General features: G+C 43.9%; 1 protein-coding gene across 2 annotated transcripts; it reads left to right on the plus strand.

The window, feature by feature from the left end:
• Positions 1–211: 211 nt before the first annotated feature.
• Positions 212–12,497, plus strand: LOC135394999 (equilibrative nucleoside transporter 3-like). Of its 2 annotated transcripts, none has more exons than XM_064626153.1 (12): positions 212–440; positions 1,279–1,483; positions 3,403–3,554; positions 3,629–3,726; positions 3,796–3,846; positions 5,744–5,829; positions 5,906–6,052; positions 6,156–6,242; positions 7,100–7,208; positions 7,996–8,081; positions 8,153–8,349; positions 9,159–12,497. In XM_064626153.1, the coding sequence occupies exons 2-12, from the start codon at positions 1,301–1,303 to the stop codon at positions 9,277–9,279; spliced, it is 1,317 nt and encodes a 438-aa protein (XP_064482223.1). In that variant the 5' UTR covers positions 212–440; positions 1,279–1,300; the 3' UTR covers positions 9,280–12,497. The 2 variants fall into 2 exon arrangements, with proteins under 2 accessions (XP_064482223.1, XP_064482224.1); XM_064626154.1 differs by lacking the exon at positions 212–440 and adding an exon at positions 821–1,083.
• Positions 12,498–12,668: the final 171 nt, after the last annotated feature.

The following is a 12,668-nucleotide window of genomic DNA, read 5'->3' on the forward strand; positions in this document are numbered from 1 at the left end:
GGACTGTACTCGTTCCTCACCACTGCAAAATGGTTTTTAGTCATTTTCATAACTGTACGCAAAAAAAATCTGATAAAATACACTCAAACTATCCCAATACTGTATTAATATGCAGAATTAATACTATAGATTAAATCATTTTGAGAACGATATCGGGGTCAAATGTCAATACCCCAAAGCTGGCTGACCCCAAGGGCCCCACGGCTTCCGCGTGCGTTATGTAGGAGCTCTCTCCATCGATGCACAAGAAATAAAGAGGACGGCATCGTGATGCCGAATACAAATGAGGCTTCAGAAAGTGCTGTAGCAGGCTGAACTCCTCGAAGGATTTGATTTCGCCAGTTCGCGTCGAAAAACGCACGGCCAGCAACCTTGGCTTTGGCGCTAAAGCAAAGTAGCAAATCGGAAACGTGGTACCCGGGGCTACGGAAGTTTGCTCGGTAAGTGAGCTCATAATTTATTTGAATAACAATAGCCTTGATTACGCTTCTTGCGCTGATTGGCGAAGATGGAGAAAGAGGCTGTGGCGGCTGATTTGCACTGCTCACTGCGCCCGTTCGGCGGTAGCGCGGAAACTTCTCTTTGATGAACAGATGCCGAGGCACGATGCTGAGAGCTCGCAAACGCGCTTCATCTTTAAGCCTTTCTTCGCCCACAGCTTTATTGAATTTCCTTGGCACACGATGGGTTCAGGGCAGGTAGATGCGTAGATGATGGAGGGATCGAAATTTCAACTAATACGTTTGGTGAGCAGCGCAAAATTGACGCAGACGAGCGCGGTAGGTGGGCACATGGGTAGTGCACGTGCCCGTACAGGCCGAACTTTAAAAAGGACGAAGATCGTCTGCCAAGCTTTTCTAGGTTTTCTTACCGTCTGCACTGCATCGCCGCGCATTCCGTGGGAATCCGTCGCTTATCGCTTCCAACTTGTATGCAAGTGACTGGACTGACTCGTAGCAACGATGATACAGCAGTTTCATCCAGTGCAAAGAAACATCAAAGTGAACAGCAGATTACCAAGCACGGGATTCACGATGCACGGCAGACGACGTCTGCAAAATTCTGCCAGGAACAATCCGAAATGTGCGTGAAACGCCGCGACATGAATTTGACTGTCTGTTTTTCGTGCTTTCTTTATTTGTTTTTTTTCTATTTATTTTTTTTACAACTCTCAGCACGCAGTCGTTTGGTTTGGACCTCCTGACAGATTCAGTTGCTCTTGTTTTTGAATCGTCTGTTCCGGTATAATTTTCTGCTATATGACTTTCTTCTCTTCAGGGCTGTTTCAGGAACAGTCGTTATGGGGGAAGGGGTGATGCCTCGAGAGGAAGGGGAGTCTCTGCTGCGGTTGCCCCCCGTGACAGTGGTTCAGCCCCCCATCTCAAGACCGCCTCGAGACAGGGCAAACTTGCTTTACATCATCATGGTCATCCATGGGATTGGTACCCTCATGCCCTGGAACATGTTCATCAATGCGAAAAATGTAAGATATAGGTTGCTTGGAGTAGCATTCTGAAAAGTCCAGCGAATAAATAAAAAAATATTTGGATGCAAGGGAAAAAAAAATTCTATTGCTCTTAGTGTATACATAATTTTATTGTTATTTTTGTGCTCACTTGCCTTTGCAGCGTACATCTATTTCTTTGTTTTCTTTTTTTATTCTGTAGGTACACCTTTGTTGACATTAATGAGACTAGGGTACACAACTGGGTTCAAAACACAACATGCAGAATGTTGTGTTTCTTATCTAAGGCTTCGTGATAACGGAGAAACGTTGCGTGCACTGAGCACCGTCACATATCGCTTCCCTCTTCATTAGTTCCTGCTGTGATAACATTTGAGTGTGAGTGTGACATCATGATTGCACCATCCGAGTTAAATCGGGATTCCAGGAATATATGGAATGCCTATATGTAAGAAACTTCCTGGTTGATGGCTTTTGTTGGCCATTGATGCAAAAACATACCGTAGCAGTCAGGGGTGGCGGAACATTTTCAGTTCGGGAGGGGGACAAGGCCCCCCCCATACCCCCCTCTTCCTCCCGAGATATTTTGAACTAGCCCACTTGAGCCCTTTCCCACCTAGTGGTAACGAGGATTTTGTGCCTCCCCTAGGAATATTCGGGGGGTGGACAACATACCCTTGTCCCAGTCATCACTGGGGATACATACCGCCGTATTCTTGAACGAGCCTCGACTCGAAACTCGACTCGAGCTGCTCCTCAAGGCCGGTTTTGCGTTTCATAAATCGACCTTGACTCGAAACGCTCCCCGAATGGAGGAATTCCTCTGTGCATTCCTCGAAAATCTCGAGGTAACATCGGTGCTACCTCGAGAACGCTCCTGAACTCGAGTTTGGCTGGTGTCATGGCGGAAGACAGGTCGTTCGCTGCGTCCATCGACTGTGTTTTGTGCCACGTTTGTTGTGTTTTGTGTGTGTTTTGTTTGTATTTGTAATGCACGTTGGTCGAAATAAAGTAAAGAATTACATTTATTTTTCATGCCATAAGTGTGTTTTAAGCACGATAATTAACATTTTCGAGTGGTCCCGAAAGACGGCTGGGGACGAGACTACAGCTTTATTCGAGGACGGTTTCTCGAGGAGCGCCTTGGCGGAGGAATCCTCGAAGTGGGTTCATGAAACGCATGAGCTCTTCGAGTGGAACAGCGCCACTTTCCTCCACTCGTTGGAGTCGAGGCGGAGCGTCGAGTCAAGGCTTGTTCAAGAATACGGCGGATAGGGTTCTTCGTCGTTTTCAGGTTAAACCCGATTTTTCACGATAGTTCCCCCCGAAGAAGTTGTCAAGAATTCGGGTAGAACTCCGATATCTACCCGAAATCCTCGCGGTCCTTCAACTTGTCTTTCTAGCGAAGCCGTCGGGAAAAGTGAATCATAACATCGGCAAAGAGAGCTATTTGTGACGACCTATTTGTCCTCGTTTTATGATCCCTTCCTGCAGGAGTGAAAGATGAGCTCTCGTAGAGCTCGGAGAAGTGCTTGAATAATGCGGTCAATCACTGCTCCAGTTCCGAGCGGAAATATAAAGATTCTCGTTTCTCATCCAAGTATTACAGCCACGGCCTGTTTCATATGCCTTTCGTTTCACCCGAAAGTTCCCCAATGACACATCAAGCAGAGATCGTAGCGCCCCGATTTCTCCCCGAATTCTCTCTTTCCCATAATCATCTCCGACACACTCACCATAGTTTTGGCGCTCTATGGCCTTTGTTGCCTTTGTGCCATTAAACACATAATCAATCAATCAATCAATCGCGCGCGTAAATAGCACCCGATCTTTACCCGCCGAATTTGAAAAATCATAAAACCCGAAAACGAACAACCCGGGGGGGTGCTGTACCTTTTAACTTCTCTTCTAAACTAAGTTACGCTTTTGCGCCTCAGTACTTCACAGACTACAAACTGGTCAGCCACGGCAACAGCACTGAGGACGCGACACTACAGGAATTCCGCAAGAACCTCATGGGCTACTTGACCTTGTCGTCCCAGCTGCCGAGTGTGCTCTGCAGTTTCCTCAACCTGTTTCTACAGTTCGGGTATGTAACGACATCAAGTCCGTGGCATGTTATCTGGATGGGCAGAACATTTCTTTTTTTTACTCCGCACGCAGGGACGGGAGTCTGACGCCACGCATTGTGGGGAGCCTCCTGGTGGCCGTGACCATGTTTGTGTTGACGGTGATATTGGCCATGGTGGACTCCACGTCTTGTGAGTGATGCACCCCTGATAGAATCGTCGGTTGACGCATGATGTTTTTTTTTTTCTGTTTCGTTCCAGGGCCCGTAGTCTTTTTCTACCTCACGATGGTGACAGTTGTCATTCTTAACAGTGAGTAGTTTCCGACATTTTCCGGTTTCGCCTAAGTAGACACGGTAAAGCTTTGCAGCTCCTCCCACAGGGGCAGGGGTGTTTCGCTCCGGTGAAAGTGCCCCTGTGGACTGAATCTCGTGCCTCCAGAATCCTGCTCAACTGCTTATGCTGTTGAGCTCAAATACTGTTCCCCTTTGTGATGGGGAGGGATCATTTATTTATCTATTTATACTTTCTTTCCACTAGAGTGACAGTGTCAGAAACAAAAAAGCTAATGTGGAGCTTGACAAAGGCGTAAAAAACGAGGTCGAGGCTGGCCACAATTAGGGATGACACAGACACGTAAGCCTCTGACAAAGGCCCCTGATACCTACAGTGCAAGCAGCATACATATAGGAACATATAGGAGCATATAGGAACTATAATTATACGCTGTTTAAGCACCTGAAGTGAAAGTATCGTAAAAGTCTAGCATAGCAGTGTGGGTACAGATCTCAAAACGATACTGCAAAGCAATGCAAAGCAAAAACAAGCGAAACAAAGGAGCATTATGATCCCACTGTTACCGAAATAAGTTTCTTGTTCAATGGCACAGGAGTATTTACTGAATATTCATGTTTACTGATTATCCATATCATTCATTTAACAGACATGACATGATAACAGAAATTCTTTGTTCCTCATATGATGTACGTGTCTCAGGTCGAAGCCACGTGATAATTTTTTTAAATCGTAAAAATTAATAAACCTCCATAAAATTAATTTCTAGTTTTGAGAATGGAGACAACACAATGTGCGCAATAACCTCTCACAGTCTTATAGCTTACCATCTTATGGGCTTGAACTAGACCTGGGAAAGTTGCTAAGAGTTAGGCGCCAGAGCACATCATGACATCACGTCATCTACTCTTGGAGAACCCAAAACTATTAAGCTTTGTTTATTTCTCCGGAAAATTCGTTGAAGTGCAGAATGTCCACCGACGCTGTTTATATTTTACGTGCAGAGTCTTTAAGTGAGATTGATTTGTAATACGAAATACATACAACACCCATTGTGAGGAAGAACCTTTGTACCCTCAATCGCCCATTAAATTTATATAACCTCGAACCAGGGAAGGGTAAAAGGCATATTTTCGTTACTGCAGTGTTTCCATTTCCAGTTTTTGATACCAGCCTTTCAGTTTTGCTTCCATTACTGTTTCCGATGATGGGTGATGTGGTAACGCTTCAAGCTGAGTCGTCGCACCCTTTCATCTAGTTGATGCTTTAGAGTACGCAACGCATACATGCCGCACAAGTAATATCTCTTACGTGAGATATCCGTACATTTACCGGTGTTCAACCAACTCAGAAAAAACGTGCTTCACGCTGTAGAGTGCCCTGGCTAGCTGGCTAGAGTCCAGCACAGACCTTCCAAGGTCACAACACAAGTGGACGCTATCAGTAGTAAACAATACTGCCATGCGCCACAGTGAAATGAAGAAAAAACATCTCAGGTCGGAGTCCTCGTGCTATGTCACTGAGTCTGTTGTGTAGATATCACTTTGCATATGCTCCCATCATGTGTTACGCGTACTGGAATCAGCAAGTGACAGATGTTTACTGGAGATCCCACGTTGCACTGCAAGAGTACTCAAAGGACCACCCATGTCACCATCATAATAGTAATAGCCATTACTGGAATTTTCCGTTTCCGGTAATGGAGAAAAATGGTACGGTACGTGTTTTCATTTCTGTTACCTTTACTGGCTCCAATTTTGCTAGTATACCATTCACTGCCTTTAACTACAGGCTAAGCAAAAAAAATACTGTTAAGATGCGATCGCCTCTTAACAATATCGGTTTTTTAGCACTTGCGTGCTTACCTAGTATACTTAGCAACGACATTATTTTATCATTTATTATCTCTGCACAGTGGCGTGCGGCACCTACCAGAACAGCATCTACGGAGTGGCAGCGAAGCTTCCACAAAAATACTCTAACGCCGTCGTACTGGGCTCTGTGAGTACATGACACGCAAGCAATCTATACCAGGAAGAAAGTCAGATGCTTTACTACGCCATTTGTTTCCCAACAGAATCTATGTGGAACTCTGATAGCGGTACTCAACATTGTGAGCATAGCTCTGTCTCCGAACCAGCGCACAGCAGCTGTCTATTACTTCGTGTCAGCATTATTTATCCTTCTCGTCTGCCTGGACACCTATTTTGCCCTGCCTCTGCTGGTAAGCTGAAAGGGTCCGAGTCTCTTTGACAAGATGCGCAATTCGTAGGGGAGAGGAGCTTTTTAGTCACTTTTCTTCCTTCTTCTTTTTTTTTTTTTTCAAGCGGAGTTACCGCTACTACGAAAAGCCGATCACGTCATCTTCTACGCCGAGGCGAAGGATGCCACCGTATTGGTTTATCTTCAAAAAGGTGCGTAGTTTCCCACCGTCTCGGAATAACTCGGTTCCTGCTCGTCTTAATCTTGTCCGTAGATATTCTGACGCACTATGAAACGTAAAAGTTTCCTTTCAGGAATACAACCTCAAAGAAAATGTAGCTTGTTGCTCTAGTTGGGCTCCTAAACAGCTTCTAACTGGGGCTGTTCCCTTATCTATGTCTTCTCTATCTGCATAAGTGTTTCTTTCATTGCACGTTGTGTAGACGAAGCATCTGCATGAGATCTCGCTTATCTGTGCCTTACTCAGTTGAACGTAGCTCTTATCACCGCCTTGTGTTCATAATCGGGCATCTTATATACCTGTTAGCATTCATTCGTCTGCATATCCTTATCTACAGAGTACTTGCATAAGCAGTGATATGCTGTCCACACGCAACCTTTCCTCATCAGTCTACCATATGCTTAGAGCCTGGAGTTGCCGAATTTGCACCCCGAATTGAAGGTTGCCTCTTTATGGTAAAACCCGATTTTTACCCGGCAGATTGCCCTCACTGGGATGTCTGTAGGAATGCACTAACCTACTTGTTTGGCAGAAAAATGCAGTTACATCACCGTTTGTACCAAACCGCTACAGTTAGTTTGAATAACTGAGCCCGATTTCTCCCCGAATTTAGCGTACTGGAAGTTTTTTTCACCCGAATTTGCACGAATTTAGTGCACACATTTATTTTCCCGATTTTTGCCCCCCAAATGTAGGAAAAAATATTTCCCGAAAACTTCAGGCTCCACATATGCTACACGTCATATTGACATCCATCACTATTTAATCTGACCTAGGGGACCCTTTCAAAAACTGGTTGCACATGCATCTGCTTACAAACATTTCCAGGTGTGGCCCCAGTGCCTCAACGTGTTCCTCGTGTTCTTTGTGACACTGGCCTTGTTCCCTGGAGTGGCATCAGCTATTGAAAGATACAGCAAATCATTTCCAATCCCTGGTGAGTAGCAACGTTTGTTGCAGTTGTGGGGACTACGACCTACTACAGGTTTTCCCGGCGATTTTAATCCAAGTGCCAGCTAAATTAATCCATGCCCCATCAAGTTTGCATGGCACAAGGATTAATTTCGATGGCGCTTGGATTAAAATCGCCGGGAAAACCTGTAGATTATAGCGACCATGTCATGGCATCCCTTCCGTACGTTTAAGTACAGTATTTCTTCCGCTCCTTAAAAAACACCCCAGGAACGACAGATGCCTAAATTTTGTCAACTATATACAAAATGCTAAAAATTGTGTCAAGAAATTTTCAACTTCCATATTTGTTCCAGTAAATTATGAAACTGCTAAAACAGTAAATAAAAAATTATAAAACATTAAAAACGTCTCTTTTCCTGTACGTTGTCAATACCCTATTTTCTCGAGCTATCAGGCATCAGTAATGCTTTGAAGTCAATTTTAAAAGTGTAAGAACACAAGTGGATGTTAATGTCTCAAAATTTTAAAAGCGCAGCAACACGCGTGTCGTAACAAAAATTTCTACTGCTACAAGACTGGTCAGACCTGCATGCACATTAAGGCTTCACAAGCAGTAGAGGCCATTGGAAATGTTCAGTGGACGGCGATGTTTTCATTTTCACGTTGCATCGACAAAACTAGGGAAAAAATGCCATTTTTTACGTATATTTTTAGCGTATAGTACGATCTTCAAGCTCCCAAAACACTCTTTTTTACTCATTTTGTCGTCATTACGAGACATTTATAAAGATTCTGCTTTACACTCGCAGTGAAATACTTCACGGAGGTCACGTGTTTCCTTTTCTTCAACCTATTTGCCCTGGTGGGCAACATTGTGCCAATCTGGATCCGATGGGTGAGTCAGTCTGTCCGTCTGTCCCCTGCAGTTTCACGTTTCCTCCACCCTCATGTTTTTTCGGTGTGCAGCCAGGCCCTCGGTTTCTGTGGGTTCCCGTGGTGGCCCGCCTCGTGTTCCCGCCCCTGTTTGTGGCGTGCAACTACGCCCCTGCGAAGCGCGTGATTCCAGTGTACATCACGAACGATTGGGCTTACGTCGCCATCATGATATCTTTTGCCTTTAGCAGCGGTTATCTGAGTAGCCTCTCCATGATGTATGCGCCTGGGTAAGTTTTTTTTAAAAAAAGACTCTTTACTCATTTGCTGCTTGTTAAGTCTACAGTATTACAATGATTATCGAGTGCAATCCCATTAATTTAGACTCAAAGGGGACCCAAGATTTGTTAATTAAATTAATTAATTAACCAATTAAATTATAACTGCACAGGGGACGCTTCGTGGCCTTGCCGCAGTCGCAATCGCGGTTGTGCAGCGCGTGAAATATTATATCCCCACTCAGATAAGGAACATCATTTGCGACATTGAACCCTCCAATCGCAAACGCAAATTTTGAACCGAATCCGCGAAAAATGTAGCACATGGCTTTGACGGGACCATCCATTTGAATTATCCGGAAGTTCGAACTAAGCGATTTCAAATTAACGGGATTGCACTGTACTGTAGAGCACAGGTCATGTCACACTTTTTATTATTATTATTATTATTATTATTATTATTATTTTATACCTATCTTTTCATTTTTCCTTACATAACTGATTTCGAATAGTCATCTACTCCGTTGTAGAAGCCACTTATCTTATATCACTTCAAAGGTCGTACTGGTATTGTGACTGCATGAATACCGTTCTGCATAAAGCCGTGTTAGTTTGACATTTTGCGCGTTGTCAATTCTGTTCTGCGGAAACAATTTTCGGCGACGTACCGAAGTTGCTACTACATTACAGATAGAGAGCAGTGGACTAGTTAAATAGACATATATTAACAGACCTATTTGCAGAAACCTAAATTCTGGATATTTAAGGGTCAAGCTGGGTGTGTACGTGCCTTCTACAGTGAGTTTTCGTTGATGTTGCAGGACCGTGCCCAGTGACCTGGCCCCTGTTGCTGGAATGATGGCCGCCTTCTTCCTCCTCCTGGGAATCTTTGTCGGCGGAAACACCGTCTTCCTCACCACGTGGCTTTTCACCAAAAATTGATTGTCATCTTCACCACCACCACCACCACCATCATCCGTCCATCTAGGCGCACCCATCTCACCAGAGTCTCATGTTGTGTTTACATGAACATGTTGGGGAATCTACAACCATGTTACCATGACGCGGACAGTGCCAGACTAGTCGAAAATGCTCAACCCGAGGACAAGAAGTGGGGCGGGGCGAGGGTAAAATTGCACGTGCCATATCAAAATATTATTACTGTCTCACCGCACCATTCCCAGGGTTTCGAGTTTTCAGGGAATGATATTTGGTTATTTCGATTATTTCTTTTCTTTTAGTTAATATTATTACGTGCACTGCAAGCAGAGTGGGAGATGTTTTGGAGGTGGTCTACAACAGTGTGCAGCCCATAGCCTTCCACAAAATTTGTCAAGAAGTCTCTACTCCGGGATGATGTCTCGTAACAATGCACGTGTCAGTGCTAAAGTTGATGTGTGTTTGAAACTGTGGCACATAATATAGATTTGTAGGGTATCGGGCTTCTTCAGGTGCGTTACTCAAAGTTTTGAAAACTGTAGTTTGTAGAGAAGACCTAAAGGAAAGATTAGAAGACATTCAAAGGTCAAATAGGTCTGACAATCATTTCGGAATTCAATAAATCAGATTCCTGTAGAAAGACTGCCGTTGCTACCTTACCATAATTTATTCTAATACTTGAAATCACTATAGGAAAAACAAAATTCTGATACAGCCATGAAACAAGGTTGCACTTGGGTTTCACGGGTAGGAAGTAGTACCCTATGCTGTTTGTTGCACAGAAGCATTCTATTATGATAACTTAGTTAAAGATGCCCTTTTTTTTTTCCTTCCCCCCTTTGCTGTGTCTTGCTCCACTTTGATGGGGAGCAAATAGTTAAGCGTCATACTGTATGCCGTAGCCGGTGGTTGTTATGTTACTTAAAAAAGTATAATATTTAAGTCACTGTTACAGGTAGCTTGCAACAGCAGTTACTCTGTTACAGTGCAGGCTAAGATCATAGAGACCCTCGTGCGGAATATTGAAGAGATTAAGCAGCAGAAGTGATGTGTTAGTTGTGTCTGTTCTGTTTCTTTGTTTGTTTGTTTTTTCAACTTGTATTGTATCATGAGGATGAGGACAGAAATTAACAGCTTCTCTTATTGCTGTCTAATGATTGCAGAAATACCACTTTTATTGATACACATGTCGGTCCGGTTTTATATCCAAGTGACAATACGACATGGCATCTGTCTCGAGTGTAAAACTCAAGGTGCAGTGGACATAACACTAATCGCATCATCATAGTTGTAAATATATTACTGCTACTTTGCTGTAAAATCTTGTTTGCAAAAATAAATGCCACAAAGCACAACATTCTAACATTCAGCATGCATATTGCGTCATGCTAACATTATCAGAACGGATGCCAGATTATTGAAAAGGAAGGAAAAAAAGAAAAACAGATCAGTTATGCATTATGTTGATAAATAAAATCGGAACGAAGAAATGTTTGTGCACTTGCTGGTGCAAATGCCGGTATTGCTACACCTTGGGCATGATTTGTGTTTGTGGAATATGTGTTCATGGTTGTTCATGTATGTTTGGTGTCGCCAAAATGGCAGCATACTTAAAGATTAACCTCGTTGCGCAGTGTATTGTTTGTGTGCAATAATATTTTGTTTGCATGTGTTTTGACCATCGCAGATAAACGTGTGCACGTGTACGTAACAGTGTACATTATAGCCGGTCATGTTCCACTTGCAAGTGACTAGTGTTCCTGCATACATGCCATTTTATGAGTCTGTTTCCATATCATGCAAGCAGTCTGGTATAATTTTAAATTCAACAACCGATACTTGTCCGTAAATATAGTTTGGATGGAAAAAAAGAAGTTGTAGTGTACTTACGCATAATGTCATGACAATCAATTTGGCACTGAAGAATTTTTATATCGAGCAGCAAGTAGTATATAGTGCTGTTTGGTTGCCATGCCCAAAAAGTGTGGTGCTCTGAGCATGGAAGATAGCGAGCTCCAGATTATCGCCTATTTAATTAATATAATGTAGAGATAGATAGGAGAACAATGCTCTGAACTTAATACGCAGTCTTGTGGGTGGTGAAACGATAGCTTTTTGACGTTTCAAACTAAGCATCTGCATCACCAACTCCTCATATTTGACAGTGGTTTAATAATGCTAAAATGTCTCTCTCTCTCTCTCAAGAATGCCTTGCGACTTAGAAGGGTATAGTTGTTACGGTGAACCAATTATAAGAAAGTTTGACCCGTTAACTGCTGTTCTATGGTCATTTACATTGGTGTCTTTCATTGGCAGAGCTGAGTCAAAGTTTTGCCCTGGGAAAGGGGCAAAAACTATTCCATCGGGAGTGTCGGGTCAGGTGTTGAAAGTTCCTTGGCGGAGCAGGGGCAAAACATTTGCTCCAAGGAGCGATAGTTTTTGACTCGGCGATTTCCTTCGGGTAATGCCAGCGGAACACAAGAGACGTGCGCGATAAGTGAGGCGGTATTGTCGGAGCTTTCGGTGAAAGCGTGCGTTGCACCTTCAGTGGCGTAGCCAGACCTCTAAGGTAGGGGGGGGCTCGATACGAAAACTCGCCCCCCCGCCCGCTGATCCTGTGTCGACAACACACACATACTTGTGCACACTGCAAACTGAGGATTAAAAAAAGGAACGAAAATAGTTGATTTAGACGTTCACAGTACGATTACATGTACAGGCTGTCATGACCAATGAGGTGGTGTCACGAGATTGGAAGTATTTTGAAAAGCTCATACTTTGAAAACCATTCAAGAGTGCTTCTTACATAGACGCCATGAACTGCAAGAACTTTCGCGATCGTCACACTGGTCCCCCCCCCCCCCCCTCACACACACATACATTATGTTCTCGGATTTGCACGATTTGTGTGGGTCGGCCCGTGGCAGGTAGGGGGGGCTCGAGTCCCCCCTAGCCCCCCGTGGCTACGCCACTGTGCACCTTACACGAGTGGTCGCAGTTCATAGCGGAAGCAAACCCGAACAACTTCGCCGGGAGCCCGCCCAATGGAATTCGTCAATGTTTAGAACGCGTGTTTATTTGCCCTATTATTGTGTGGGAACAGTTCTTCCCAGAACGTTTTGCTATGTCGTTCTGTACGTACCTGACTCGATGTTATGGTGAAGTTTGTATTTGCTCGATTTTTGTATGCGCACCTCGTATAATAAAGCATGGTACATACAGAGCAAAGTTGTCCGTTATATTGGAGGAGTTTGACGGCACTGCAGTGCTGGGCCCGCTTGCACGAAAATCTGAGTGCAACATTCCAGTCAATGCACGACGAGCGCAATAGGTTTTGATTGTTCTACCTGCTCAATCGTCTGCTTCGTGGAAATTAGTTTCGGTTTCGAAAT

Source organism: Ornithodoros turicata, chromosome 5 (assembly GCF_037126465.1).
Source record: "Ornithodoros turicata isolate Travis chromosome 5, ASM3712646v1, whole genome shotgun sequence".
Lineage (NCBI taxonomy): Eukaryota > Metazoa > Arthropoda > Arachnida > Ixodida > Argasidae > Ornithodoros > Ornithodoros turicata.